At 40.2% G+C, this 27,074-nt stretch overlaps 2 protein-coding genes and 1 long non-coding RNA gene across 6 annotated transcripts; all 3 read left to right on the top strand.

Annotated features, from left to right (window-relative positions):
- The window catches only part of LOC106097251 (zinc finger protein OZF), a 126,940-nt gene that overhangs the window by 36,598 nt on the left and 63,268 nt on the right, over positions 1-27,074 (top strand).
- On the top strand, positions 1,888-15,410 carry LOC109203618 (uncharacterized). Of its 2 annotated transcripts, none has more exons than XR_002063384.2 (3): positions 1,888-1,902; positions 12,124-12,126; positions 15,226-15,410. It is a non-coding gene; the product is annotated as an uncharacterized LOC109203618 (long non-coding RNA). The 2 variants fall into 2 exon arrangements; XR_003214847.1 differs by having other exon boundaries at positions 15,213-15,410.
- On the top strand, positions 6,245-12,033 carry LOC102080045 (zinc finger protein 391). Of its 4 annotated transcripts, XR_003214824.1 has the most exons (4): positions 6,246-6,538; positions 8,246-8,629; positions 11,213-11,323; positions 11,829-12,033. XR_003214824.1 is itself a non-coding variant. In XM_013267156.3 (3 exons), the coding sequence occupies exons 1-3, from the start codon at positions 6,367-6,369 to the stop codon at positions 11,227-11,229; spliced, it is 573 nt and encodes a 190-aa protein (XP_013122610.1). In that variant the 5' UTR covers positions 6,246-6,366; the 3' UTR covers positions 11,230-12,033. The 4 variants fall into 4 exon arrangements, 2 of the variants coding, with proteins under 2 accessions (XP_005465159.1, XP_013122610.1); XR_001223548.3 differs by having other exon boundaries at positions 6,245-6,538; positions 8,246-11,323; XM_013267156.3 differs by having other exon boundaries at positions 11,213-12,033.

Raw genomic sequence — 27,074 nt, 5'->3', positions numbered from 1 at the left:
CCATTTCAACTTGGGTCGAACGTGCGGACTTCAAGCTATATACCAGTTTTTAAATTGTGTTAATAGGTCATGTAAAACCGATGTTTTTTGTTTTTTTCTGAATAAAACAGTGGCGTTTACTCCAGGAAAAAACGGTATAAACGGTGTTTTCTATGGAGAGCGCTAGCAAACACGCTTTGCTTGTGAGTGAAAAAAGAAAAAGAAAAAACACTCCTTCCCTATTGTCAAAGGAGTTTGCAAAGAAAAGCGTCTGGACTTCTTTGAGTTGCTTGAAGACGTTTCACCTCTCATCCGAGAAGCTTCTTCAGTTCTAAGGTCAAATGGCCGAGAGTCCCAGATTTAAACCCAGTGGGAGTATCCCCCCAAGGAGGGACAAAGGACCCCCTGGTGATCCTCTAATCACATGAGCCAAGGTGTGAAAGTGGGTGTGGGACCTAATCAGCCAGGGTTTCGGGTGAGCTCATTGTGAAACCCGGCCCCACCTTGTCATGTGAATTCCTGAGGTCAGATGGCCCAGGATGTGAGTGGGCGTTAAGGCGTCTGGGGAGGGAACTCAAAACTGGATTATAGATGGCAGACAGTTGGTGTCGTAAACCACCGCCTCTGTTCAAAGATGGTCGCTCACAGTGGACATAGATGGCCTCTTTCACTCCTCTTTCAAACCATCTGTCCTCTCTGTCCAAAATGTGAACATTGGCATCCTCGAAAGAGTGACCTTTATCCTTAAGATGCAGGTGGACTGCTGAGTCTTGTCCTGTGGAGATGGCTCTTCTATGTTGTGCCATGCGCTTGTGAAGTGGCTGTTTGGTCTCTCCAATGTAGAGGTCTGGGCATTCCTCGCTGCACTGTACAGCATACACCACGTTGTTGCGTCTGTCTTTCTTATCCTCCCTAGCTGGTGTCTGATCTGATGACAACGCAACAACGTTGTCATCCCCTATGTAGCCGGTGTATCAGAGAAACTCAGCAGAGTTTTCTCCAAGCACGACATCCCAGTGTACTTCAGACCCAGCAACACACTCAGACAGAAACTGGTTCACCCGAAAGACAAAACTCCAAAACACAGACTGAACAACGTGGTGTATGCTGTACAGTGCAGCGAGGAATGCCCAGACCTCTACATTGGAGAGACCAAACAGCCACTTCACAAGCGCATGGCACAACATAGAAGAGCCACCTCCACAGGACAAGACTCAGCAGTCCATCTGCATCTAAAGGTCAAAGGTCACTCTTTCGAGGATGCCAATGTTCACATATTGGACAGAGAGGACAGATGGTTTGAAAGAGGAGTGAAAGAGGCCATCTATGTCCACTGTGAGCGACCATTTTTGAACAGAGGCGGTGGTTTACGACACCAACTGTCTGCCATCTATAATCCAGTTTTGAGTTCCCTCCCCAGACGCCTTAACGCCCACTCACATCCTGGGCCATCTGACCTCAGGAAATCACATGATAGGGTGGGGCCAGGTTTCACAATGAGCTCACCCGAAACCCTGGCTGATTAGGTCCCACACCCGCTTTCACACCTTGGCTCATGTGATTAGAGGATCACCAGGGGGTCCTTTGTCCCTCTTTGGGGGGAAACTCCCACTGGGTTTAAATCTGAGAGGTGAAACGTCTTCAAGCAACTTGAAGAAGTCCAGACGCTTTTCTTTGCAAATTCCTTTGACTACGATGACCTGGATGACTGAGAACCTTCACAGACACTCCTTCCCTATTGGTGGAAAAATGTACCATGTCGACCAATCAAAAAATGATATGGCAACATGTGCAATTTGGTCGTTTGGGAAGAGGCGGAAGTTTTAGGAGTGACCGGCGAAAGAGAGAGAGAGAGAGTTTTGATACGTGAGAGATTTGTGACGTTTGCCGTGTTTGGAGTTTCAAGTTAGTGTGTTGTGTTGTGTAGTTAGTGTGTAGTTTTTGTTTTGTGTGTCAGTTCTACTAGTGAATGTCACAGTTGCTGCAAAAAAGCCACCAAAGGCAGATTGCAGTGTAAACGCTGTCCCCACATCGAAAACATGTGTGTGACACACCTGCTGTCAGACCTGCAGGTTTATCCCTGTGCTGTTCTCCTCTGTCTTATAGTGACACAAACTATTTTTTGGAGTTGCATAAATAATTTGTGTGCCGTCTTATTTGATGCAGAACACCTGATTGTTCTGTAAATAGTTTGAAATGGTTATATAAAATACATCTCAGCCTTGGCTGCATTTTTAGGTAAATAGTACCATATAACTTTGTTGTTTGCAAAACTTGTGCATATTTTTAAAAAAATGTACAATTTGTATTTGCATTTCAAGTTATGAAAATGATTCCTTAAACATGCTTTTGGTTTTTACAGTCAAAAATATCACTTTCTACTCGTATTTTAAATTGTATCTGAATTTAGATATATTGTGCTGACACATTATGTCAAAATGAGTAAATAACAGATTGGCAAGATAAACAGTTTTTAAAGGTCAAATATAGAGGCCAAATCAAAAGTCAAAAATGGCCAATTACACCCTGGACCCCAGAGGGTTAAAGGCTAAAAGCAAAGTTGTCACCAAGTACTGTTTATATTTGTGTGTATTGCTGCAGCTTTTTTGAGTATTAACTTGGTGCCTTTGGGTGAAATAATGGTAATATGAGGGACCGATCCATATGGTCACAAAGAATGGCCACTTGTTTCTGTGCTACCAAAGTTCCCCGGCTTTCATTCAAAATGTGTTTATGGTCAGCACCGACACATTAAACTACTTAAACATTATAAATGTCTTCAAGCTCACACTGAGGCCTGTGGGGCACCATCAGCCACTGAGACCGTAGACACATTTATGTGTATTTGTATATGAATATTTCATACTTTAAGGGTGCTTGTTTATTTAAGGCAGATATACAAAATACATTGGAATTGTACATAATAATATCACAGTTGATAAATTCAATAGATTTTAAGTAGATGCTTGTGCATTTGTAACGATTAAGGCGAAACTCGGGCCGATCCCCAAAAATGGTTGCGCAACTGAAAAATCGGCTCAAAATGGGCCAAACATTGCACAGTGCATGCCCAGCTTTTGGAGGCTAGCTTCATCCAACTCCCTCCTCTGTGGTTGGAAGGGGGCATGTTTCATCTTTTTGCAGCCAGACTGAGATGTTTGCCTTCTCAGGACAGCCATGGAGAGATTAGAGGCTACATCACAAATCCAGTCACGGCTTCCATCACTGTCTTTCTCATCTTTTCCCAGAGTAACAGCCAAACAGTGCAAGGAGGATCTACTGGCTAGCACTGCTTAGCCTTGCACGCGTTCTTATTTTAAACTTAATCTGGAATTCGTTGCAAACTGTTTGTGAATATGAATGACAAAATTTTATTTTCAACAAGAGTTAGTAAAAAAACATCTCCAGTATGATCAAATCTTCTTGCCAAACATCCGCAGCTTGGCAGTGTATACAGCACTATAATGACCAGACCTAATTCTTTTGAAAACATACATCTTTCCACAGGTCTCAACTTCATCAGACATCACCTAGACACACAGCTGGATGAGGCCAGCACAAACAGCAGTCTAACCGACTAAGATGATGGATCCATGGGGTGGGAAAGCCAGAAGCAGGGGAGCTGGAGAGGTACCTTCCATGTCCATTCACTGGAGGTGTGGATCTATTGCATGGCTTTCCTCACATCAAGAAGCTGTCGATCAAAATCAATACAGCTCTTCCTGCATCTGGAGCTTGTGAAGGACTTCTCAGTCATGCAGGACTCCTGTTCACTGCTAAACAGTTACAGCTTCACAGAAAGAACCTTGAGAGCAAACTGCTGCTGAAGCTTAACCATCACTTCACTGAGTGAAGAAATGGCACATTTTTGCTAAATATGCAGAAATAGATGCACAGCCATACAACTTATGGTAAACTGAGCTGCCTTGTACGTACATATGTTGAAGATGCCTCGCTCTAATGTTTTCTCTGAGGCTGCTGAGCCATTTGGAGCAAAAATGAGTATAAAGTTTACAGCATATTTTGTCACAGGAAATTGTTTGCACTGTTTATATATTTAAATTATTTACTGTAGGTATTGGTGGAAAAAGCTTTATGTTGTGAAAAACTGAAATCTGGAAATTAGAATTGTTGTGCCTTATTTTGTTGATGTTTTTACATATATTCCTGTTGAAAATAGTAAAATTTGTATATTTATTTATTTTTGTTTGTCTGATAACATTTATTTAAAAAATAAATCGGACATTTCAAACAGTTACTCGCTACTTGAGTAGTCTTTTCACCAAGTACTTTTTTACTCTTACTTGAGTAACTTTTTTGAAGACTGCTTTTCACTTTTACTTGAGTAATAATATTTTAAAGTAATGCTACTCTTACTTGAGTACAATTTTTGGATACTCGACCCACCTCTGCAGCAAGCAGCAGGCGCACCTCGTAAATGGAGGGTGCCCTTACTCCTCGCGAATGGGCAATAGAAAACCGATCGGTGCCTATGACATCTCCAAAAGGTGCTGGCATGATGTCGGGGCAGCGCTGGTGCAAGCAACTTTTTTGCTGATGCCATGATGCCGCCCTGGGCAATGGCCCATGTCGCCCATATCAAAAACCACCACTGTGTGTATGCTATGTTACTTATTTTGTATTTGTTTGTATTTTATTTGTAAAGTCTTATCTTACATCCTAAATGAGCTGATATTTTTCTTAATGGTACATTTTCTCTCTAAACATTTGACACATTTTATATTGTAAATAACATATCAGTTTATAGGTTTTGCAAATCATTGCATTCAATTTTGATTTAATTTTACACCAAAACCTTTTTAGAATATGTGTTGTTATATAATACAGCTGTCTGACAGAGACTCAGCTGTTCTCTTCAGGTTAATAGTTTTTTATTACCCAGAGAGAACAAGCATGGATGCAGAGGAAAAAACACCATAAAAGATTATAATTTTCTAACTTTTAACTCTGCCATAATTTTAGTTTAGAAAGGGGGGATTCCGTTTTAGCTGCTGGAGTTTAAGAAATTGGATGTTAAAATAGATATATACATATTTAATGCTTCTAAATGGTGAATGTAGTCAACATACACAGATCTATGAGTAATTACTGTTTTATGTCCATTCATGTCCACAGTCTCGTTAACTCCCGTGTTGACTAGTGTAATCCTCTGTTGCATGGTTTCCCCCAAAAATATCTCCATCAACTTCAACTGGTTCAAAACTCAGCTGCATTATTACAAGAACCCCCTCCTACCAGGACACCACCCCTGTTCTCCAGGAACTTCACTGGCTCCCTGTGAAATTCCAGATAGTGTACAAACTTTATGGTTTGTCTTTATGGTTATGAGGGGCCTTGTAGTCCCCTACAAGGCCCCTCATAACCTCGCTCCTGCCTACCTTGCTGACCTGTTAAGCACTATCTCTTCGATCATCTTCTTCTATCCAGCTTGCTGTGCCTTCTTTCCGCCTCAGCACCATGGCAGGCATCGCTTTCAGCTGCTCTGCTCCCAGGCTGTGGAACTCTCTACCCCCAGATATAAGAAACCTTGATTCTCTCCCCCGGTTTAAATCCCTCCTACTACTGCCCACCTATTCAAATCTGCATATTCACTGTGAACCTGTTTATTTTATCTTGTGCTTTTGTTTTCTTATTTTTCTTCACTGCCAATGTTCTATTATGTGTTTTATTCTATCATTAAGTGTCCTTGGGTGTCTATAAAGGCGCTTTGAAATAATACTAATAATAATAATAATAATAATAATAATAATAATAATAATAATATGTTTAGGTGTCTAAAATTTTCGGTTTTACAGCAGCCATTTGGTTTTGTAACTGATGAATCCTGATAACAGGAAGTGAAACATCTTCAAGAAATTTATAGAAGTCCAGTTGCTTACTTTAGTTTAAGCACTTCAACAAAAGTGCTTCACCAAGCCAGCACACAGTTAAATAAATTTACGGGGGAAAAAATTAAAACAAAACAATAAAAGGAAAATCTGTTATTTTCATGGAGCAGCTGAACACAAAGTGAGTCGACCAACCAATAAACTATTTCTCTTTTAAAAATGAGAAGAACTCAAACTAACAATCAGTTTTCAGTTTAAACGGAGAATTTTTTAAGTTGAAATTCAACTTATTATGGTTAAAATAATGTTTTGTTTTTGTGAAATGCGGTAAAAAAAAAAAAAAATATATAACTTCGTACTATAACCTGGTTTGGGAACGAAACCTGTCCTTCTCTGTCGGAACTTTACTGTGTGACACCAGGCGGAAGTAAACAGGAAAGAGCGGAAGTTCCGTTAGCTTTTCTCCTGTGTGACAGAGCAGGAAGACAGTCGTATTGTTGTTGTCTCTCAGCTGAATCTTTGAGCTGTTTGAGCAACCATGTCTTCAGTTCAGTATCTGAGAGAGTTTATCAACGAGCGACTAACTGCTGCTGCTGAAGAAATCTTCTCAGAGTTTGAAAAAACGATCGTCCAGTACGAGGAAGTGATCGACCGTCAGCGCAGACTGCTGGATATCACCTGGAAACCCGAAATAAAGCTGCACACAGCAGGCGAGTCTCACTCTGATGGATGGATGAACTCACACAGGAACGAGTCTCACTCATTTTAAAGTTATTTGCTATGTTTTATATTATCATATTATTGTTTTGGGATGTTCACCTCTTCCTCACCCTGCGCACTCGCCATCATCACCTCTGCTCTCTCTTCTTGTCCTGGTTGTAAAAATAATGCAGTCAGCATGTCTCTAATTTTCTAACGTGATCATTGGTTACTTAGCATCAGATTATTTTTTCATTGAGTCAGCTAATTATTTAAAAAACATTCCATAAAGGGAAAATATTTAGACAGTATTTCCTACCATAAGAGCTGAGCGGTCGTCAAGTCCGCTGCCGACTACAGGCCAATATTTCATGCAGATGTGCATCCAACACATCTGTTGCTTTTTATTACCGGGTTCTTTTCCATCCAGTGAAATGTGTCTTCACAGCTGCATCACTTCCTCTTCTGTTTCACACACATCTTATGTATTTTATTTTGAATCATGTTTGAATCACTTAACATTTACATGTTGTTTTTGTCTGTATTTGCCTATTTTTGATTTTTTACGTTTTCACATTGACTTCTGTGTAGTAATGTCCCCCAGATTTCACAAATACACATTGTACGCGTAACATAATGTAGTACATTAACCTCTGGACACTTGTGGAATACACAGACATGCTGATCTTTGATTAGAATAACAAAATGTACATTTTTTCAAATGAAGGGCTTATTTTTTTCTTCTAAAGTCACATTATTGGCACAGAGTGCACACTGACTTTGTAAAGTAATATGCACTATATACATGCACAGTATATTAGTTACTCGGTTAGACAACATCGGTACTTGTGTTCTTTCTTTTGCATGGAAATAATAACCTGAGAACTGTTACCATGGTTACCCACTATCATGCGTGTCTGTGTGCACACTGAGAGGAGAAAATGAGAGCAGTGGTGCTGCTTTTTGAGCCTGACGTTACTCTCGGCAGCATCCACTTATCCCCCTGGTGCTCTCAGTAACTCTCAGAGTGAATGAGAAATGATAAAGTAAAACACATGAACAGATGATGGAAATATAATATTGATCTGCAATAGCACTTCAATTCACTTCGGTTTTATTTATATAGCACCAAATCACAGCAACAATTGCCTCAAAGCGCTTTATATTTAATGTCAGGTCGTCATCGGGGAGATTTTTTTAAAGTAGAGCTCTGTTTCAAAGCTAAAAACACACAGAAGCAAAAAAAACAAAAAAAAAACAAGAACTGCTGATGACTCACACAAGGTCATCCATACTTTTATTTTTTCAACTTTTTTAACTGTCTTTTCAGCTGATTCAGAACGCGCTGCCTGGATTTTCACTGACACCAAGAAATAAGAATATAAAGGGCCTTCTCCTTATGTGCCTGGGCATATAGTTATATTAGTGAGTTGGGTTCTGTAGGTTTCTTTGAGTTTTAATATCTTATAAATGAAATTTTATGAAGCTCTTTACTACCTTTTTAACCCTGTGTGTGGGTTTATTGGGGTAATGCTGACAGTTTATCCCCACAAAAAAAACAAACCTTTTTCCAGACGTGATTTTTAGCTTTTTTTTACACATCAGACCAGACTTTTAGAAGAAGCGGAAACATTGTGTGTGTTTATTTTAATGATATTTTTGCTCAGAGGAGTTTTTCTGTCATCACATCAATTTTCTTTCTGTTGGCTCTGTTCTAGGCCTCCAGCAGCAGCATGTCTATAAGGAGGAGGAATTTCTCATTAACCAGCAGCTCTGTAATGAGGAGAACCGCGGGGAACCAGAGCCTCTCCAGATCAAACATGAACAGGAAGATTTCTACAGCAGTCAGGAGGAACAGCAGCTTGCACTGAAGGAGGACATTGATACCTTTATGGTGACTGCTGCGTATGAGGAAAGAGCCCACGGTGAACCAGGACCAGACAGGGAGCAGCTCCTCTCTCACAGCTTCCTGATAGCTGAGGGTCAAGATCAGGGAGGAAGCAACTATGTAGATTTAGGATCAGTACATAGTGCAAACAGAAGTCACAGTACCGATGCAGAAGACTCTCCCACGTCAGAGGGTCAATGTAACACTGACATAGGTAAAAAGTCGGTAACATGCAATGTTTGTGGAAAATTGTTTAAGAATAAATACAAAATACACGAACATCACAGAATCCACACAGGTGAGAAGCCCTATCTTTGTGAAACGTGTGGGAAAAGTTTTACTCAAGGTGGTAGTCTGTTGGTTCACATGAGGACCCACTCGGGTGAGAAACCGTATACCTGTAACACCTGTGGTGAAAGATTTTGTTACTTATTAGCACTTAAAAAGCACAAGGCGGTGCACACGGGTGAAAATCCATTTTCTTGCACAACGTGCGGGAAAACGTTCACTCAAAGGGGCAGTTTGTTGGTCCACATGAGAATCCACTCAGGAGAGAAGCCGTATTCTTGCAAAACATGTGGGAAAAGTTTCACTAAAAAATGTACTTTATTGGTGCACGTGAGAATTCACACCGGTGAGAAGCCATACACTTGCAAAGTATGTGGGAAAAGTTTTACCCAAAGAGGTGGTTTGGTAGTCCACATGAAAACTCACGCAGGGAAAAAGTTTTAGTTCTGAATATTTAGCAGGGAACAGTGTATTTATGAAGCCGAGCTTGATAAAATTATCAAACTTGTTAACAGTAAAACTTTCACAGAGCCGGCTTTACACACTTCCTGCTGCTCAATAAAACGTCTGTAAAAGTCTGAAATTAAGATCATGACTGATCTCAAAAGGTCATATATGTTCCATAAATGTGATGAAATAATGAAATCTGGTAAACAAAAAAACCATCAGAATTTAAATGTCAGTTTTTCTGTGTGTTCTCGGCTCTCACCGGTGATGATGCAGATTTATGTATAATAAGATGTAGTGATGTGAACCGGCACTCTAGTAGGCGCTAACCTAATAGCTTACTTGTAGTCTTCTGATATTCTGCTATTCAACAGCAGCCTGTAGACGATAGCACTTAGTATGAACACTGTAGATGCTCACGGCTGTTTCAGAAATGGGAAAATAGGAGGTGGGAAGTAGAGTACCATATACATACTGCCACTTAACATGTCTTTAGTTCCGATGACGAATGATCTCATTCTGTGAACATATGAAGGTAAAACAGTATTAGGAACTAACATTTGTCTGATTTTTAACTTTACAGTTATTTATGTTTTTTATATATATGTGTGTAAAAGCAGAAACGGTAGGTGAAGAAAAAGCGTAAGATTTCGACTAATGTGTTTCCCACTTTAACACACACTCACTCCTCTTCATGATGAAAACAAAGGTGTATTATCCTGTGCGTCTGCAGCAGAGTTAATCCTCATTTCTGCAGCCGTGATTGAACAAACATGTAAATCTGAAAATGAAAATGAATCATTCTCAGCAGCAGATCTCAAACAAACAATAAAATAAACATGAAATGACTGTTGGCCATTAAAAAGCATTTGGCTAGTGTATTGTTCCTCACTGCAAAAACTGTATTGTTTTTGCAGTGAGGAGAACAGCCACGGTGCTGTGAGTATGAACATATGACTAACGAAAGGATCAAAACTGTTTGTTGTGGAGATTTTTGCAATGGTGAGTCGATTTCTACCAAACTAGTAGGACCGCACGATTCTGGCAAAAATATATCTCCTGATTTTTTTGATCAATATTGTGATCATGATTAATTGTTGTGATTATTCATGTATTTTTGTGACAAAAGGCTTTTACTGCATGTAAACATAACACTGCTTTCACATCCATGTAATGCAACATTCCTAATATTATTCACCCACATTCCAAAAAATATATATATATTAACGAATTAATTAAAACACTTTTCCAGACCGATATGGTGTAAGCCTGATGTAAGTGCATCCACTTAAAACTAAATATAAAGTCTTTCCCTGCATTCACTGTTCCTGCATGATGGATGTAGATGAAACTCTCAGTAACGTATTCGACAGCTCTGACCTCCCTCTACGTTTCCCTGCATGCTTTTGCATGCAGTGCAGGTTTCTCCTCTTCAGGAAAAGAACTGAGTGAGTGAGTCCGTGTGCTGAAACCTTTGTTGTGGACATGTATCTTTGCTGGTTGCGTTGGTGAGTTGGGTAGAAACGCTGATGCGCTGTACGGACTCGCTTCTGTGGATCCTGAGTCAATGTCGGATAATTCACGTTAGTAACCATTTCTTTATTTTTCTTAGCCTTTGTGCGTCGGTCGTGCTGCAGTTTGTGGATTGTTTTCAGGCGGTTGAAGCACTCTTCACACGTGATTTCATCTTCATTACGTCTCTTCCATTAAATTCAAAGTATTTCAAAACAACAGAGTATGATGCTGAATGACAAGCTCCTCCCCCTCTGCTGTACAGGACAGCTCAGTTTTGTTATATGTGTCTTTTAACACAGTGTTACTCGTGCAGACTAGTTCAGGAAACCTTCAGAGAACAGCTGTGATTCAGGAAGTGCTTGATGTGCTTTTGTGTTCTGTTTGTCGAGCACACAGCTTCAGTATTGTTCCATGATCATCATTTCATAGAAGGAAGCCAAAATCAAATTCAAGGCTGAAATCTGATCATTTCACTGCTCTACAAGCTACTAATCAACATAATGTGACAATTTTATATGTTATTACTTTTATTTTCTCTCATGTGCAGCAGAGACGCAACTTTAGACGACTCAGTGTCGCTTCCCTCTGTGTCACACTGTGGCACTCTCATGATGACTGTTTGTAATTCTGCAGTGAAACATGAAGAATCTCACACAAGGTCAGATTTCATTTTCTGTTTGAATTGTGTTAAGTTTGTTTGTGCCATGTACCGTTGGATGTACGGACTGCCACTGAATTACAGTTGGTGTTTTATGATATAAAGTCGTGTTAAAGCTGACCATAGAAAGAAGTACGTTTGTTCTGTTTTATTATAAAGTCTGTGTTTTCCAGCACTCACAGACTCTGGAAGAAAAATGTGTGTAATATGAACCGAAGTGTTTCCTGTTGTTTCTAAGTTCCGTGAGTTTGCTGCAGTTTTCTGTCACAACAATGTAAATATAAAAAGGTACGAGTGGAGACGTTGCTCGGCAACTCTTAGTTTTTAAAGCAGCTTCTTTCCCTCCAGAGTTAGACTGGCTTTGTTTTCCCTTTTACCGCCATCAGTTAAGTTTGTGTCTGTATGTGAACTTGGTTGGAAAATTGGATGTATGAAATGTTTCCATTGTATTCTGTCATATTCTGATCTATGTAGGATTTTTTTCCTTGTTTTTACTCTACCTCAGATATTTGGATTGTGACCTGAGATACTGAAGCTGAGAAATCCTGTAGTGCTCACTGACAACACGAGTCTTTTATTTGTGGAAAGCATGTTTCACTTATTGTTCTTCTGTTTTGTGTTCAACTAATTTTGATTGTTCAGGATTTAGAAGTGAAACTAGGAAGTTGTAGATTTTCACCATGCTCTTATAAAAAGCTCTTTCTAAAGTTTTTTTTGTCTATTTCATGATTTATAAATCAAAGCCGCAGTAAAGATGCAGAGCTGAAGATGAAGACACTTCACAGAATCAGAAGCCACAGTGTGTCAGAATTAATACTGAATTGTTGACTTAAATCAGGAAGTAAAATTCTGGAGATGAAAAATGTCTTTTGTCAGAGTGTCCTGGGCCCAGAGACACAAAAACTCCTTAGCTTCACGACATTTAAGTTTCAGATTCTTTCCATTTCAGGACCACAGACAGCGACGATGTTTCCTCCTGACTGTTGATGCTGATATAAAGAGTTGGTTTGTGGTTGATGTGGATTTGCTGCTCATGTGAATCCTCCCACAGTGTTTCATTAGCAGCTGTAACCACAGTGACTCTGATAAAACAGGAATTAGCAGAATCCATCTGATATGAAGCTGTGCTTTGAATACCACTTCCCTCCTCTTTGAAGAGTAGTCAGATATCTGTGTTCAGGTTTTTGTACAGCCTCTTCTACACTTTGTATCACTGTGTTTGTAGAGCACAGTAGTAGAGAGCTGTGTCTGCCAGGGTTAGGGCTGTTATGGTCAGAGTAGTTGTTGTAGAAGATGTTTCTGAGTCATATCTTCTATTAGGGATATATTGAGCTGCAGATCCTTTTCCTTTTTTCCAGAGTATAAACTGAGGAGCCTGAAGATCAGAATGATGTTTGTACCAATAAAGCCAAGCATCACTTGCATCTGTCTGATATTTACATGTGAGTTTGACAGATTCTCCTTCTGTTTCAGTGACTTCAGTTTGTTGAGGAGTGATTGAGTCTCCAGCTGTGAGTCCTGGAAAAAGAAAGAAGAAAAGTAGTGAAATGCAGTCTGTATATCTGCTTAATGCAGCAGCTTCAACTAAACTTTAATCCCTGTTCTTAAACTCACCTATAATGTGAGATAGAAGCAAAAAGAGGTGCAGCAACATGTCTTTGGAGTTATTAAAGCCAGACAGACAGCACATGAACAATGTTCTTCCACTGCAGCACAATGACCAACAAATAATGTCATTGGATGAGCTCATGATCAGTGGGCGGGGCCAGTTTAATGTCCCAGCCAATCAAATAGTTTTGTGCTTCCACAGCAGCTCTGTCTCTGTCTCTGATCTTTACTGCTTCATTTCTCTGTTGTCTTTGTCATCAGTCCAATGACACAAGAATCAGAGGTTTAACAGTGTGTGGCTCCCTCTAGTGGATGTTGTGGAGTATTCTGTTGTCTTTGCTCCAAAGGTTTTTGTACAGAGTTTTGGTGTTTCCTGTCACTGTGGGCCTCACAGCACAGTAGTACACAGCAGAGTCTGTCACTGCAGCAGAGGAGATCTCCAGATGAAACTCACTTTTGTCTTGATCTTTTCTAAACTTCAGCTTTTCTATTTTCTCTGAATGTTCTTCCATGAGAAGCTGTGGACGTGAACCGGACTTCTGATGGTACCAGTAGAGGTTCCTGACAGAGCCTGAATAGTTGCAGGAGAGAGTCACAGTGTCTCCTTCCAAACTCATCACTACATCTTTAGATGGTGTCAGTAAATCCTCAGAGGATCCTGAAAACAACAAAGACATATTTCACCAGGATGTTTCTGTATCTTTAAACTTAGTTTAGTTTATAAAAAGTGAATCAATTCAAACAACATCCAAATCTTTTCATGTCTATCATCTCCTTTTGCATCTCACTCCATCTTTTGATGACTCACCAGTCTGAAAGGAGACCATCATCATCCAAATGAAAAGCAGGAACATGATTTTCTCTTGGACTGAATGAACAATAGAGAGAACACAGCAGCTCTTCAGCTCCTAAATGAAGCCTTTCATATTCACTGGTGTAGCTCCTCCTCATCTCCTCCCCTGGAGAATCTACTCTGTGAAGAATCAAAAAGCTTCAGCTGCATCCTCACAGAGATTCTGACTGGACCGGGTCTGTGTTCTGTCTCCATGTTTGTCTGTGTCAACAAATCGGTTTCCTGACCTAAACTCCTTCAGCTGCCTGTACACAATGAGCAGCAGGACCAGTGAAGGAAACTCTCTACTCTATATATGCAGCGTGATGCATGAATGGGTTAACATGTTTGCCTTTTCCTTACTTTATTAGATATTTCACTGAAAATTAAAAACATACATGTACAAATAAATTAGTCCCATATTCAGGCACATGAACACCACACAGTTGGTTTCCAGGTACAGGTTCCATTAAAACATACATAGATGTTATACTCATATTAACAGATATGTTTTATGTATCTTTTTTAAAAATACATACCAATGAAAAGCATGTCAAACAGTTTTCTGGGTCCTTTCTCCTCAGCTAAACCAATTTAAAATCATCAATTAAATTAACTCAGTTCAATTTTATTCATATAGCGCCAAATCAGAGCAGCAGTTGCTTCAAGAAGCTTAATATTGTATGGTAACAACCATACAATAATAACCCCAACAAGCACAGAGAAAGCTGAATGAGATGGCATTTGAACCAGAGACCATAGGTTTACAATTTTATATCCACATATGGTCTCTGGTTAAATTCCAACAAACTGAATGATCAAAGGTGAAAGAATATAGAAAAACAAACTGCAGCATTCAGATTCAGAGCAGCTCTCTGGGCCACCATGCTGCTGCTCCGCACAGCTGCTCTTTGCACCTGGCAAGGGAATGGAAGAGGATGCATTGCTCTTAGTGACTCTCTCACTAAGAGCAATGAGAAACCAGTAACTGATGCCACAGTTACCGAGTGTCCAACCATTCCTCTGGAGTGGTGTTCAGAGGTAAGCTGAGGTGTTAGTCCTTTTGGCCACGTGTGAGATGTGATGTTTGATGGTGAGATGTAAGAGGAGGCAGCCTGCACAGGTACAGCTTACTCAGCAGAGAGCAGTTTATTCTCTTTTATATTCCAAACCCTGTTCACCACAGAGATCCACAGCCTGTGATACCAAACAGTCTCTGGGAATCCGATTTTAGCATCAAGGTGGGAAAAATCCACTTATGATGGTACTGAAACCTTTTATTTTTCAGGAATGTGTAACTAATATTCCCTCCTACTAGAAACTGAGATGTTACGTAAACGAAGTGGAACGGAAGCCCTTGTCTGCCGGAGCTTGACCGTGTGACACCAGGCGGAAGTAAACAAAGGAAAGGCGGAAGTTGCTTTCCTCCTGTGTTGATTCAGCGGCGAGTGTGTGAGCCGAGTGTGTGAGCCGAGTGTGTGAGCTGTGGCAGTAACAATGCCTTCAGTTCAGTATCTGAGAGAGTTTATCAACGAGCGACTAACTGCTGCTGCTGAACAAATATTCTTGGAGTTTGAAAAAACGATCGTCCAGTACGAGGAAGAGATCGACCGTCAGCGCAGACTGCTGGATATCACCTGGAAACCCCAAATCAAGCTGCACAGGACAGGTGAGTGTCCCTCTGATGCTGCCGTGATTCTCATTAACGCCGTTTTAAACGAGGAGTTTGTCCTGTAGCTGCAGCTTCTGTCACGGTGAGCACTGGGACCCCACACCGAGCAGAGGCTCAGGAAACCTCAGTGGGCAGACAGTCTGTCTCTCAGCCGGTGAGAGTTGATAACCAGCTCTGTGATACCCATTATCTCTGATTGGAGTTTAAAGTTTTGGTGAGTCAGCTAACACACAGACAGCCCGGCTAATGCGAGCTTGATTTGTGGTTAAAGCTCTCAGCTGATTTTGTAATGGTGTGTTGTTGACAGCTGGGTGTAGAGAGCAACTGAGCTGTCAGCTGATCACCACCACCTGCTGAGCTGGAGGAAGGTCAATGCCAGGGTACTCGGTCTGTCCTTCAGTCAAACCTTAGAGTCAGGAGGGATCTGTTAAGATTTGTAATGGACAGAATTTCCCCTCTGATCTTTTAATATATGTATTAGCTCTTACTAAAATTATAATTATTACTTTTTCTCATTTTACTGCAGCATTTAAAAATTTCCTTTATATAATCACAGTTCTACTTGCATCAAGTAGAACTGTGATTCTGATTCTAAGCGTACTCTTTCTGCTAATGTAGAGATCAGTCAAGAGAGCAGTCTCAGAGCTCTAGACTAACTTTTTGACATGGGCGCACCGGTACACCTAACTTTAAAAATTTAGGCGTACCGGCACAAAAGTTAGGCGCACTCAAATTTTTCAACCGCATCGCTTAACACCGCAGTTTTACATGTGCACTTTCTTTGGGGGGAAGTCCATACAGACAATATTCATTTCTAAATGATTAACTAACAAACTTGTGCTTAAATTGCTTTGTCAATATTGTAGAAAATGTTAAACTTAATCATCATCTTGGCTCCTCTGACGACCTGTTTGCTGCTGCCTGCTGCTGAAAGGCAGTGGGGAGAGGGGACACTTGGGCAGTGCATTTATTGCAGCATATAATGTGTTTTCTGGATACACTGCTGTTTTTTCAGCATTCAAAGATTGATGGCACCGTGTCAGAGCTGGCTATGAATTTCAGACGGATCAGGCCTTAACTTAACACAAAAGTTATCAATAGTTCTTTTCATCTTTTCTTATTACCCACAGCTACATCCACTTCTGTCAGGCCTAGGCTGCTCACTAGGGCTGGGTATCATCACTGATTTCTATAATCCATTCGATTCCGGTTCTCAAAGTCCTGATTCGATTCAATTTAGCCTCAGACAGTCAGAAATATTATAATTCTGATCATTTATCAGTACTGATACATGTGAGACTTCATCAGAATTGTGAACATCACAGCAGATGCCTTTGTGTCAAAGTAACTGAGAATAAAACACAGAAAAACATGAAGGAGATTTTCCTGGTCTGGCTTTGTATAGCAGATAACCTTAAAAATATTCTGCAATATTCTGCAATTTTGCATAATTTTAAGAAGTTTAAATTTCTTCAGTACTGAACAGCAGAAATTAGGCTTTCTTGTCCGAGGTCATTTAAGTGAAAAAAGAAAAAGAAAAGAAAAAGACAGCGGCCGACAGCGCTGTAAACAATGGTAGACTGGTGGGTAATAAGCCAATGGATAATGCCAGTTGACACTGACTAATTAATATTATATTATTGTATATATTGTTTGGAGTTTAGTCTGTTACTGTTACTATTTTTACCATTTCTTCTTGGAGCAACTGTAACCCACATTATTTCCTTAGGGATTAAGAAAGTATTCTGATTCTTATACATGACCTGCCATTATCCAATGACACATCTGCTTACCTGTGTCTTTTGCTCGTTTCTCCTTGTAGGAGCCATAATTAAATGTATTGAATTTTAATGATCACTGGGTTTTCATTTGTTTGGTTGCTATGGTGATGTGTAACGGGAGTCACGTGGGTGCTAGCGGCGACATTAAGAGGGCGTTGTCAGTCTGTCTTTCACTGGTTTGATTTTGACAGAGAGGAGGGCTGGGTAGCCGTAGTTTTTGTTGACTGCGGCACGACGAGTTTCCCCTTCTTGCATTAGAGCCTGTGATGTTTTAAGAGTTTGAATCGCGAGCCGATCACATTGCTTTGTAAACTTTTCAAGCACTTTAATAAACAAGCAAGCAATTCCACCTCTCGCATTATTGCGTAAAGTTGACAGCCCGTCCGCTGACATCTCCTGGACGGACAACATCACAATGGTCATCAAGAAGACCCAACAGCGACTACACTTCCTGAGGGTCCTCAGGAAGTACGAACTGGACTCCAACCTGCTGCTGACCTTGTACCGCTCGTCCATTGAGAGCCTGCTGAGATACTGCATCACAGTATGGTTCGGCAGCTGTACTAAGGCGGACAGAGCGAGGCTTCAGAGTGTAGTTAAGGCAGCACAGAAGATCATCAACTGCCCTCTCGCCTCCCTGATGGACATTTATTCCTCCTGCTGTCTCAGCAGAGCAGCAAACATCAAAAACAGCTCCCACCCTGGCTTTGACCTCTTCAGCCTGCTTCCCTCAGGGCAGCGCTACAGGTGCATCAGCACAAAGACCGACCGACTAAAAAACAGTTTCTTTCAAAGAGCCATAACCAGCCTGAACTCACACAAGCACTGACCACACAGTTCCACCCCCCCAATTCAAGGACTTCTATACACAGACTACAACTAAACTAACATCACCACTGTGCGACATTTAATTTATGTGCAATAGCCCGCACTGTAAATATATAACACTACTTTTTTCCGATATTTGTATAAACTGCTATTTTTTAATACACACTGTTCATTGTACATCTGTATTATGACAATAAAAGGCAGTCTTTTCTTCCCATGTCAGGAAGTCAATGTAAAACTGAAACAGGTAAAAAGTCTTTAAAATGTGATGTTTGTGGAAAAAGCTTTAAGAAAAGGTCCCAAATAAAAGAGCATTACAGAATCCACACTGGTGAGAAGCCGCATTCATGTAAAATATGTCAGAGAAGTTTTGCTCATAGGAGCAATTTGTTGCGCCACATGAGAATCCACACAGGTGAGAAGCCGTATCCTTGTCAAACCCGTGGGAAAAAGTTTACATGTAGTACGCATTTGTCAGTGCACTTAAGAATGCACACAGGTGAGAAACCCTTTCATTGTAAAAGATGTGGGAAAATGTTCACACGAAGCAGTAATTTGCTGGAGCACATGAGAACACACACAGGTGAGAAGCCGTATCCTTGTAACACATGCGGGAAAAAGTTCACATGTAGTAGTCATTTGTTAGTTCACATAAGAACTCACACAGGAGAGAAACCATATCTTTGTAAATCTCCAAAAGTTGAATCTGTTCATCTGGACGTAGCGTTTTGTGGGAGAAACGAAGTCACTTGGATGAGTGATGAAACGTTTCTCCCACAAAACGCTACGTCCAGATAAACAGATTCAACTTTTGGAGATTTACTTTCCTGGATGATTGAGAATGCATCAAGACATATCTTTGTAAAATCTGTGGGAAAATGTTCACACGTATTAGTGTTTTGTTGCGCCACATGAAAAACTCACACAGATGAGACGCCATAGTCTTGAAATTTTTCTAGAGAAGACAATACCTGGGAATCCAAACTAGGAAAAAAAGGGATTCATGGTTAGTGTTATTATTATTCAAGGTTTATTAGAGTACACTCCAACTGTAATCATGTGAGTTTTGTTCCATCTGTGTCACACTTCACTGCCATCATGAGGATAAAAAAAAACAAACTCCAAATGGAAAACATAATGAATATTAAAATTATCTCATTGCCAACTGGAGACAATTCATATTTGTTATGAACATTTTTTTCCAACCCTCATATGTAACAAAAGCAGAATAAAGATGTCCAGCATGTTGTTGTAAAAGATGCCGTGTTTTTTTAAAAAAGAAAGAAAGAAAATGTCTTTTTAATGATGAATGATGTCAGCGTTTTCTTTTTTTTTCAAGCTGATGAGTTAAAGGCTTTTACTCAGAGCATCATTAGTTAGTAATCGATACAGTGATCAGTGCCTGTTGTTTTTGTGATGTCATGTATTCATTCTAACCATTAAGTCTTTGTAAAGTTCTAATATAGAAACAACAGATTGACACTGATGAAGGCTGCAGAGAGCTGTGACTGATCATAGGTGAAAGCAGTCACAGAGGAGAGTTCAGTTCAAAAATGTAAGATATGCTTTAATCTCCCAACTGACCTGCTGCAGGTAAAAGTTTGATATGATGGTACTCTGATCAATGTAAACATGTCATACTGAACCTACATCTTTACAATAGTGCATGTAGCACTCTAAAGTACAGGGTGGGCCATTTATATGGATACACCGTAATAAAATCGGAATGGTTGGTGATATCAAACTCCTGTTTGTGGCACATTAGTATATGTGAGGAGGCAAACTCCTCAAGATGGGTGGTGACCATGGTGGCCATTTAGAAGTTGGCCATCTTGGATACAACTTTTGTTTTTTCAGTAGGAAGAGGGCCATGTGACACATCAAACTTATTGGTAATGTCACAAGAAAAACAATGGTGTCCTTGGTTTCAACGTAACTTTATTCTTTCATGAGTTATTTACAAGTTTCTCTTTGTTCACAGCCATTGACATGTCGAAGAGGTTAACATGTGAGGAGCGGATCGAAATTGTGTTGATATCTGGTGAACGCAGTAACCGGGTCATTGCAGCAGATTTCAATGCAAGACACCCTACGAGACCACCCATCTCCCATGCTACAGTTAGCAAACTGCTTGCTAAGTTTCGTGAAACTGGTTCAGTGTTGGATTTGCCAAAATGTGGACGCAAGAAAACTGTCACTAATGAAGAAACATCAGTGGCTGTCCTAGCTTCATTCAGCAAGAGCCCACAGCGTAGCACTCGCCGCATGTCACTGGAGAGTGGCATTAGTCGAACATCCCTTCGGCGGATATTAGCTACTCACTAATGGCACCCTTACAAACTCCAGCTACTGCAGCATCTCAACGAGGATGACCCAGATCGGCGCACAGAATTTGCAGAATGGGCAAAACAAAAATTGGAACAGGACCCTCAGTTCACGCAGAAGATTTTGTGATGAGGCAAACTTTTATGTGAATGGTGAAGTTAACAAACAAAACCACCGCTATTGGTCTGACACTAACCCGCATTGGATGGATCCCTCCAAGACTGTTGGAACAACAAAAGTGATGGTTTGGTGTGGTATATGGGGTACAACAATAGTGGGTCCATTCTTCATCAATGGAAACCTCAAGGCCACTGGATATTTGAAATTGCTACATGATGATGTGTTTCCCTCTTTATGCACTGAAGCTGGCATGTTCCCTGAATTTTTCCAGCAAGATGGTGCACCACCACATTATGGGTGCCAAGTCCGAGCATTCCTAGATGAACAGTTTCCTGGAAAGTGGATTGGTCGTCGTGGGCCAGTTGAATGACCCCCAAGGTCTCCCGATCTGACCCCCTTAGACTTTTATCTTTGGGGTCATCTGAAGGCAGTTGTCTATGGTGTGAAGATACGAGATGTGCAGCACCTGAAACTACGGATACTGGATGCCTGTGCTGGCATTTCTCCTGCGGTGTTGCTATCAGTGTGTGAAGAGTGGGAGAAGAGGGTTGCATTGACAATCCAACACAATGGGCAGCACATTGAACACATTTTATAAGTGGTCAGAAACTTGTAAATAACTCATGAAAGAATAAAGTTACATTGAAACCAAGCACACCATTGTTTTTCTTGTGACATTACCAATTAGTTTGATGTGTCAAATGGTCCTCTTCCTATTGAAAAAACAAAAGTTGTATCCAAGATGGCCGACTTCTAAATGGCCACCATGGTCACCACCCATCTTGAGGAGTTTGCCCCCTCACATATACTAATGTGCCACAAACAGGACTTTAATATCACCAACCATTCCCATGTTATTACGGTGTATCCATATAAATGGCCCACCCTGTAGATCATGATTGTCCTCCGGTGGCTCAGATTGTTTCAATTCAAAACATGAAACGCTTAATTTGAAAGTATCTCAGTTATTGTGTTGCTTTTATGTTTTACTATAGTTCAGCTTCTTGAAATGTTTTATTTATATGTACAAACTTAAAGTACAACATAAATAAAGATTAAATATGCTGCCAGCTGCAGGCTGAGCCCACGGTTGGTTTGTGGTTGATGTGGATTTGCTGCTCATGTGAATCCTCCCACAGTGTTTCATTAGCAGCTGTAACCACAGTGACTCTGATAAAACAGGAATTAGCAGAATCCATCTGATATGAAGCTGTGCTTTGAATACCACTTCCCTCCTCTTTGAAGAGTAGTCAGATATCTGTGTTCAGGTTTTTGTACAGCCTCTTCTACACTTTGTATCACTGTGTTTCTAGAGCACAGTAGTAGAGAGCTGTGTCTGCCAGGGTTAGGGCTGTTATGGTCAGAGTAGTTGATGTATCTGATGTCTGGGTTTTATAACGTTTATCAGGAATATATTGAGAACCACTGTAGTCTTTGGCTCCTTTCCAGAGTATAAACTGAGGAGCCTGAAGGTCAGAATGATGTCTGTACCAGTGAAGCTCTGGAAGTGTATAAGTTGTCTCATAGTTACATGTGAGTTTGACAGATTTTCCTTCTGTTTCAGTGACTTCAGTTTGTTGAGGAGTGATTGAGTCTCCAGCTGTGAGTCCTGGAAAAAGAAAGAAGAAAAGTAGTGAAATGCAGTCTGTATATCTGCTTAATGCAGCAGCTTCAACTAAACTTTAATCCCTGTTCTTAAACTCACCTATAATGTGAGATAGAAGCAAAAAGAGGTGCAGCAACATGTCTTTGGAGTTATTAAAGCCAGACAGACAGCACATGAACAATGTTCTTCCGCTGCAGCACAATGACCAACAAATAATGTCATTGGATGAGCTCAACTTCAGTGGGCGGGGCCAGTTTAACAGCTCAGCCAATCAAATAGTTTTGTGCTTCCACAGCAGCTCTGTCTCTGTCTCTGATCTTTACTGCTTCATTTCTCTGTTGTCTTTGTCATCAGTCCAATGACACAAGAATCAGAGGTTTAACAGTGTGTGGCTCCCTCTAGTGGATGTTGTGGAGTATTCTGTTGTCTCCAAAGGTTTTTGTACAGAGTTTTGGTGTTTCCTGTCACTGTGGGCCTCACAGCACAGTAGTACACAGCAGAGTCTGTCACTGCAGCAGAGGAGATCTGAAGAGTCATCAGTGTTTTATCTGCGCTTACATTAACAGACAGTCCAGAGATTTCTTCTTTCATTACTTCTCCTGATGGTAAATGATATATCAGTAACTCTGGTGGTTTTCCAGGATATTGTCGATACCAGAAGAAGTAATCAGTTCCAACAGCAGCTTTGGAGTATGTATAGGACAGAGTAACAGTGCTGCCTTCTAAAGTAAATTCTTCTTCTTTGGTTGGAGTGAGTTCTTCACAGCTGATAACTGAAGAAAAAGCAGTATCTGTTATTAATCAGTTACACGAAATTTACAGTAATTATTTGAATTGAACATAGTTTCCTGTGTAGGTGAGCATACCTGTGAGAGTGAGAAGAATCAGAGGAAACACACAGTGATGTAATGACAGCATGTTGAGGAACATAAAGTTTGTTTTGTGTTGAACTCTGTTGAATGTGGAGGTTTTTCTCTCTTCTATAGTTCAGTAACAGCTCAGCTCCTCCCTGAATCTCTGCTCCTCCTCTCTGCTCTGTGTTTGCTCTGCTCTCAGTTACACTTTGGGATTCATTTATATCATTAAAAACTGTGCCTATGCCTTTTGGTCAAAGACAGTAATTAGTTCATGACATGATTTAGTTACATAAAGCTAATAAATAAGTGTGTAGTTAATAAATATTGTAAGTAAATTTATTCTAAAATGTTTTGGCTTTGAAATCTGATCAGAGGAAGACGTGTATCACAAATGATCTCTGTTGTGTTATGCATTGAGCAACAGTAGCGCTCTCGCCATGAACCTGTCTTTGGCGTATCTTCTCCAGTAATGTTGTGAACAAATGTTTCAGCAGGAATAAAAGAGGAAATAGCTCATGTACATGCTTGTGCCTTGGGAAACTTTCATCTTTGTGAGTATTAAATATGTTCAGATAGAACATATTTAATACAGGACATAGAATGTGGATATGTCTTTGACACCACCTTTTAGGTCATGTAATGTAATGTGCATGTTTTTAAAGTAGGCTAATTATTAAGCCTGGCATTAAGATGTGTGTATTAGCTAATAATTTATTTTCATTTTTCATACAAAATAAAAAAGTCTTGAGAAGGAAAAGGTTTATAAAGAGCTTCAGTAAAATCAAGAAAAGCAAGTCTTGCTCCATTTATCAGCTTTAGCGTACTGGTTCTCATAAAGCACTTTTCTACTTCACTTGAGCACTCAGAGTGCTTCATACAACACACCTCGTTCACCCTTTCACACACATTTATACTCAAAGAGCAACTTCAGGTTAATCATAGCCTCCCGTAAAAATATGTTTTCTAGTTGTAATCTGCTGAATGAATCATCTGCAAGAGATAAAATTATCTATTAAAATATTCTTAATATTCTGTGAGCAAAACAAAACAAAGAAAGATGAGTGTTTGGTTTGAAACAGAAACGTTCCCACAGCTGTGTTTCTTCCAGCTCTGCTCCTCTGCTGCTATAGGACAGACTTCCCCCTGAGCTGAACACTTTAATTACAAGACTCAGGAGGAGACTCATGTGACATTATTGCCGCTGCTAAAGTTCTTCATCATAGCTGTGTCTCATTCTCTCAAGGAGTCTACACTCCCAGAGAAGTGTAACAGTGTGTGGCTCCCTCTAGTGGATGTTGTGGAGTATTCTGTTGTCTTTGCTCCAAAGGTTTTTGTACAGAGTTTTGGTGTTTCCTGTCACTGTGGGCCTCACAGCACAGTAGTACACAGCAGAGTCTGTCACTGCAGCAGAGGAGATCTGAAGGTTCAGACCATTTCTGTCATCGACCATTCTGACAGAAAGTTTGGAATTTGTTGTGGTTTGTGTTCCCAAATTAAAGATTAGGAACTCTGGTGGTTTTCCAGGATATTGTCGATACCAGTAAAACTCGTCACCTCCAGTTGCTTGTCTGGAGTATCTGTAGGACAGAGTAACTGTGCTGCCTTCCAAACTGGACTCTTCAGTTTTGCTTGCAGTGAGTTGTTGACAGCTGACACCTAAAGGAACAGAAATCTGTAAATATTGTGTTTTATACAAAGAAATCATAAATAATAATTAAAATATTAGGATCAAGTTTTTTCACATGCAGATTGTCATGTACCTGTTAGAATCATGATGATTAACAGAGAAGTTTCATAACAGTCCAACATCAACATGTTGAATAAAGTGAATCTTCTGTGTGTTGAACTCTGTTGAATGTGGAGGTTTCTCTCTCTCATCTGTTCTTCAGTTGCAGCTCAGCTCCTCCCTGAATCTCTGTGTCTCCTCTTTGGTTTTTATTTTCTGATCAAATCTTGTCACAATGAGACTTTTCTGTGTTCTAACACTCACCTCTGCAGTGAGAGAAAAGTACAAACAGGTAAAGGAACGTCTACTCACAGTTCTTTAGCGATGCACACGGCTCACACCGTGTGTAGACATCCCCTGCTGAGTCAGTCTGCCAGGTGGCTCTTGCTATATGTTAATTCAAACTCTGATCCCTGGAACATGTGCTCAATAGTGCAACTGTGCTCTCTCGCCACAAGGGGGCTCCCACACACAGTTGACAGCCTTTCCAACACAGAGGACAGATTCTGTCAAATATCGGCTGTACATGTCATGATCTTGGGTCTGATTATTGTAGGGTCTACCTTACAATATAAAGCACCAGTCTTAAGGCCTTTACATGCTGAGTGTGTTGCAAACTTGCTGTGTAATGTATATGCCAGATTGCCTGTACTTTTGTACTTTCTAGTTAGTTTTTTTTTTTCACCTTGACTTTTTGTATTTGTGTTGGTAGGCAGGTTGGACTACAATATATGATTTGGAAAGTTCATTGGAGGGGTATAGTGCTCCAGGGACTCCAGGGAGGAAGGGAGTCCACACAACACTCTCTCAACTCAGGGTTTGTCTTACCACACACCTGGGAAGATAGAAACCAGGAATCTACACAGAAGAAACACACAGCAAGTATCTTGAAGCATCAGCAGCAGCACAAACACTGAGCAGAAGGAGCCAGGGCTTCACTAACTCTAATTCAACAGTCCAGTGAAGAATGACAGCCAGCGGCAGCAACCTGAGGTGAGGCCCACTCAGGAACACAAACAACAACAAAGGAACACAGACAGAGGAGAGAGAGAAAACTAAAGTAGAGAGACAGACAGCAAACAAACCGAGAAATCAGCTGGAGAGGACTGAGAGACCATCACATTTGACTTTTAATTCAATGTAGGTTTAATAAGTTTTTAGATTGAGTTTAATCATTTCAGTTTAGTTTTCAACTTTTAAAAATATTTATTTTTAACTGTCATTGTCTGTTTTAGTTTTAGTCTTTATTAATTATTATTGCCTGGAGGGCAAACATCACATAAAGCCTCATAAAGCCTCATAAAGCACGTTTTGAACACATTTGATCAAATTCACAAATATTTAAACTACGGGCATTTCCACTGTTGGTCTTTCTTTTCTTTTTTCCAAGTTCACAAAATCATTTCAGGTCTAGTTTTTATTTTTGTTTTAGTTAACCAAAATGCTTTTCACATGTAGATTATATTAGTTAACTATAATAACCTTGATATATACACAGTAAAGGTGTTCCTCAAAAATGCACTGTAAGTGTAAGAAGTGGACATGAGTGATGATGAGCAGGTCCAGATGCTTCTAAACACGCAAAGAAAGAAACGAACATTTTGGCTTCATCTCAGGAGAAAGAAGAGGTGATTGAACTGATTGTTGCGTACTGCAGTGTCTGAACGGTCCGATCTGTTAATCTACAAGCAAAAATCATGAAATTTGATAAATATGAAATTTCAAACTTGATCCAAAAAAATTAGTTAATCCTGCAAAATTACACTGTCAGTGTGAAGGGCTGCATTAAAATAGGTGACTCTGAAAAACATTTGTAACACAAAGTATTTGCAATAATTTTATTCACCTGGTTCAGAGTTTAATTTGTTCCCTTTTCAATCTTATCCTCTTGTGTCAACTCCCCTAGTTTAAGGTTCTGACGTGCTGACAGTTGCTTGTCTAGTTTTACCTTCTGTCTCATTGCTTTTGATGATCATCACCTGCGTCTTGTTACACTCTTGTTTCTCCTAATACCTCTAACCCTCGTTTGTTTTAAATAGTGCTGTTTATTCCTCAGTGTCTGTGTCAGTCTGTGTTGACCTACCATCATGTCTTCCCTGGTTGACTGCAGATTAATTTTCTGGAGTTTGTCTGTTGCTGCCTTCTTAATCAGCAGTCTTATTGCACCAGTCACCCAGGTCAACACCATCACTGCTGCCCCAGGGCCAACGGACTGTGAGCCACCCAGCATTCAAGCTTTGACGCTGGTGCCCAGCTTGTAAGAGCTCCTGTTATTCGGCATTCCAGACAGTTCATATGATTGTTGGGTTTTTCTCTGTATTTATTATTGTACGATCCACTGTACAATATAAAGCGCCTTGAGGCGACTTTTGTTGTGATTTGGCGCTATATAAATA

Source organism: Oreochromis niloticus, linkage group LG18 (genome assembly GCF_001858045.2).
Source record: "Oreochromis niloticus isolate F11D_XX linkage group LG18, O_niloticus_UMD_NMBU, whole genome shotgun sequence".
Taxonomy (NCBI): Eukaryota; Metazoa; Chordata; class Actinopteri; order Cichliformes; family Cichlidae; genus Oreochromis; species Oreochromis niloticus.
The sequence above is the reverse complement of the archived record's forward strand: the minus strand, read 5'-3'. Positions and strand labels throughout refer to the sequence as shown.